Here is a 4693-nt window from a genome sequence, read left to right on the forward strand (position 1 = left end):
AGGAGCAACAGGCAATTTTCAAAGGTTTATTGCTGACTCTTCAATACAATAAACACGGTTTCAGAGAGCACACAGCTACAGTAGCTTATTTACGTTTACTGATAAGAAATTTATCCTCATCTAGTTACAGTGTCCAGTCCACTAGAGGAAAGGTTTGGCGTTTGTGTGCTTTTTGTTCTTGGTGAGAATCACTTCTGCTTGATTTTCATTCTTGGAAGAAAAATTTCATTAGCCGATGTCCTCAGGTATTATGACATGATGTAAAGACGAATGGAACAGAGATTAACCACTACCATGGAGTTAGTCTGGGATTGGGTCTCCAGGCAGATCTTCCTTCTTGCCAGGTGAGTGTCCACTGTTTTGCACAGGGAACCGGAAGGCACCCAGGACACAGGCATGCACAGCCTTATCGAGAGACGGGTCACTCTCGTTGGCAGACCCCCCTGTCTGCTTCAGCCACCACTCCTACTCACTACCCTATATTTTGACCTTTGTGCTTATGGCTACAGAACTTATAGAAACCAGTTCACTGGAAAACAATGACAAGCAGAGAACTTGACCAAGAGGTGGCTGTGCCACATGTCTTTATGCTGTTTCCTGAGCTATTGTTATCTGTGGAAATAATCTGTAGACAATGTATACATTATGTTCTTCGTAGCAGAATTTCCTTTGTTTCTCTTGAAAAGGTTTGTGAGGTTTGTTTTTACAAACAACTTTATCAGAAGTACAGTCTGATTGTCTGCCCTTTCTAGCAAGCCAGTGATGGTGGAAATTTCAGCCTCCTTCTCTTGAATTTCAGACCTACCTAAAAGTGGAATGTTTTTCCCTGACAAATGATTACTTACCTTTTTTTTTTTTTGGATCCAATTCAGCCTTTCAGAAAATACTTCAGACCAAGAGTAGGAAGTGCAGGAGAACTAACTTCCTATTGTGCCTTACATAAAACATTTTGCTAAAATTGAGAGCAGCTCCAAGTGCAAAAGTAAATATTTGTGCAAAGGGCACACTGGCAGATGTAATCTTAAGACATCCTCAATTTATCCATTTTATAGTGTTTGACTCTTTAAAATGCAAGTCTTTTAAATTATGAAAATGGCAGGTAAAGGGAAGGAAGTTAACGTCAGAAAATACACTTTAGAAAAAGTACAGGATATTTTGATGACAATTTGCTACTTATTTCATAACTTAGATCAAGTAAGTGTTAAATATTCACAGTAATTTCAGAGAAGAAACATTCATGTCTATAAGTCTTCAATCTATTGCATTTTCAATCATTTTTCCGTACATTTACAAAATTTGATCTGTCAGTGCTTTCCTGTAGAATTCCTTATTGTCAGTTCAGTCCTTCCCTCTCTGGATCCAGTTATACCTTCAAGGTGGGCTGTAGGATTCCTTTCTCAATGAGATGAGTCTTCAGGGTTTTATAAATATTTAACTGCTGTTCTGGTTGAAGCACCAACAACTGCTGTAACACTTTGCTGGGATTTGGACCCCTGATTTAAAAAAAGACAGTGTCAACGATCAAGCCAATACCTGGTGGCCAACGAATAGGTAAACTAGTACTCTAAACTCAACCAGAATGAGTTCTGCCTCGATTTAAAAAAAAAAAAAAAAAGGCAGAAAAGTCAAAGTCCATGCTGTTCAGAGAGCTAAGGGAAGCATATACCCACAATTTAAAGTAAGCCCTACATTTATAGAGAAGCAGTCTTTACAGAAGTGAACAGCTCTTGATCAGAGCTCACTTTAATGCCCAATTTTAGTGTCAATGGTAGGGAAAAATTCTCAGTTAAGAGGTGTGCAGCGTAGATGTGGTAAAAATGCACAAACACAAAACCCAAGAACAATGCTAGGCCAGATAGCGGGTGCAGATCTAAGTTCTACAAAAATTCTTAAAAGGGCCACCTGCGTTAGAGGTGGGGATAGATAACAAATCCTGAGTTTGGACAAGACACAAAAACTATCTTGTCTGGAAAAGAGCAAAATTCCTGGTGGGTGAGGATAAATCAAAAGAAGACATGAAAATATGCTTAAAATTTTTAGGTTCAAAGTAATTTCCAACAATGGAAATGTATTTTGTGGAAGAAATACCCCCTGAGGAACTAGGAATGTTCAAGAGACAGGACACAAAGATTCAGAGCCTTGCTCCTACCTGCGATCTACTGTAGGTGCCACAGACTTTGGACAAAGAAAAGTCTTAGGTAAACCCCAATATAAGAAACAAAAGTGGATCTGCTCTAGTTGAAAGGAGACCGAGGAGGAGGAGAGCCCTGCCCTGCTCACCCACCTTCCCAGTAGTCCTGGGAGGGAGGAAATGAACCCAGGTAGAACTGAAGTAACTAAAGGCAGTGACACGGTGCACTCGACAGCCAGTGCAGGGAACTCTCCTCAAGCAGCTCCCTTTCTGTCAGATCCTCCACCAGCTCTGCTCCAGCCCTCCTCTTGCCACCCTTCAGTGGTGCACTCTGAGTGAGAGAAAGTCTGGCCAAGGGCTCCTACCCTCACACCTTTCCCTGCAGTGACGCTATTATAATTGAGGGATTGCAGTTTCCTATCCCCTGGGCTCTAGAACTCAACTCATTTACACACTGGAGATCACCTTTGTGATCTTCTAAAGTGCTATTTTGTCATTTTCAGAATGAACCTAATCAGAAGTGAATCTATATGTATTGTTCGTTGTTAATTTCTGCAGTTGACTTGAATGGGATAAAGCAAGATGTAATACATAGAGAATGGTACAAAAACATTTACATGGGTAGTTAAATTTATGGCTCACAATAAGACTATTCGGTTCAAATGCAATTTCAGGAAGTAGAAAACCCAGCAACAAAGAAATGCCTGCTATATAGTGATCTCGCAACAAAAATCTTGGATTTAAAAAATTGTACAATATGTGGATTTAACCATCCCATGAATCACCTTCATGCACATGGCTCAATTCATTTGCCAAAAACCTGCAGCCAATTGGATGTCTCTCACAGCCACCATCTACTCAAGTCAGGACACGGCTGGCCTTACATTTCTTCAAAAGATTCAGTAAGTTTGTAACATAAACCCAGAATCGGGGCCCACAGAGAAAAAGAAGGCTATTCTAGCAAATTCAGCTAAATGCAAAATGATGTCAGCAGGTGCTCCCAGCTAGGTGCATCCTGGCACCGTATTTCTAAGAGACTAAATATTTGCTTTCAAATGGCAGACGACATGGCTCAGCAGGACTTCTCTCTACTGGGAGAACAGCATATCAAAAACAAAAAGTAGGAATTAGGGCCCTAAAAGTTGCCATCTTCTTAAAGAGTTCTAAGGATTTAACCACTAATTACTAATATTCAACTATATCAGTATAATATATCATATAAATCTATTAAATCCTCCAAATAAAAAGACAAAGATTGTCAACTGGTTTATAAAAACAAACAAAATCCATCTTTATGCTTGTCATATGCTTTCACTATAAGGATAAAAGAATGCTAAAAAAAAAATACAAGGATAGAGAAAGAAATGCTATGCAAACACTAACCAAAAGAAGACTGATGTAGTTATTCTAATATCCAAAACAGGTTTTAAGCAAATAGTATATAAAGATGGACATTATATAATGACATTAGGAGCGATTCAAGAGGGAGATATGACAGTCCTAAATATGTGTACACTTAATAAAACTGCAAAATACATAAAGCAAAAAGAATTAAAAATAGGAGTAGGCAAATTTACAATCATAGTGAGAGATTCTGGCAAAGCTCTCTCTTTGAACTGTAGTAGAACAAGTAGACAGGAAAAAAAAAACACAAAACAATCAGTACAGAAGATTTAGCTAAACTTCACTCAGCTGACATATACAACATGCCATCCAGAAACTGTAGAATGTACATTCGGTTCATATGCACATGGAACATGTAACTGAAAAGACAATATACTGGTACATAAAGCAAGTCTCAACAAATGTTAAATACTGAAATAATAAAGAGTATGTTTTCTGACCATAGTAGTATCAAGGTAAAAATCAATAGAAGGAGAATGAGAAAAATCTCCAGTTGTTTGGAAACTAATCAATACACTTCTAAATAATGCATGTGTCAAAGAGAATATACTAGAAATCAGAAAATATTTGTAACGAATAATGAAAATACAAATACAACATGTAGGATGAGAATAAAGAGTACTTAAGAGGAAATTTGTAGTCTTAGATGAATATATTAGACAAGAAGCCTGAAAATCAATAAGCTAAGCTTTATCTCAAGAAGCTCAAGAAAGAATAGCAAATTGACCCTAAAGATGGAGGAATGAAAGGTGAGAGAAGACATCAGTGAAATAGAAAACAAATATACAGCAGAGAAAGTTGACAAGGTCAGAATTTGATTCTTTGAAAAGATTAATGAAATTATAAATTCCTAAAAGACTGCTCAAGAAAAATAAGTGTTAATATAAAAATTCTCAGGCTGCTATGGACATATTTAAAATGTATATTTAGGGATCTATCTATCTATCTATCTATCTATCTATCTATCTATCTATCTATCTATCTATCTATCTATGAGTTTCAATCCACATAACACTATGAAGGAAATACATATTCTCTATGGCACTAGCATGGAAAATAAAGTTAACATGTGGTTGATGTGGTTAGCTTTCATATCCCAAACTGGCATTTTCGGGCAGATTCAAATCATTAAGGTTATAAAACAACCTTATAAACTTC

At 37.3% G+C, this 4693-nt stretch overlaps 1 protein-coding gene across 1 annotated transcript in view; it reads right to left on the minus strand.

The window, feature by feature from the left end:
* Positions 1 to 861: 861 nt before the first annotated feature.
* Positions 862 to 4693, minus strand: part of CDS1 (CDP-diacylglycerol synthase 1) — a 50158-nt gene continuing 46326 nt past the window's right edge. The window contains exon 13 of the mRNA XM_006907581.1: positions 862 to 1493. Coding sequence (XP_006907643.1) covers positions 1364 to 1493 — 130 coding nt within the window. The 3' untranslated portion in view covers positions 862 to 1363. The remainder of the gene's footprint in view (positions 1494 to 4693) is intronic.

The sequence above is a fragment of the Pteropus alecto genome, unplaced genomic scaffold (genome assembly GCF_000325575.1).
Source record: "Pteropus alecto unplaced genomic scaffold, ASM32557v1 scaffold161, whole genome shotgun sequence".
Lineage (NCBI taxonomy): Eukaryota > Metazoa > Chordata > Mammalia > Chiroptera > Pteropodidae > Pteropus > Pteropus alecto.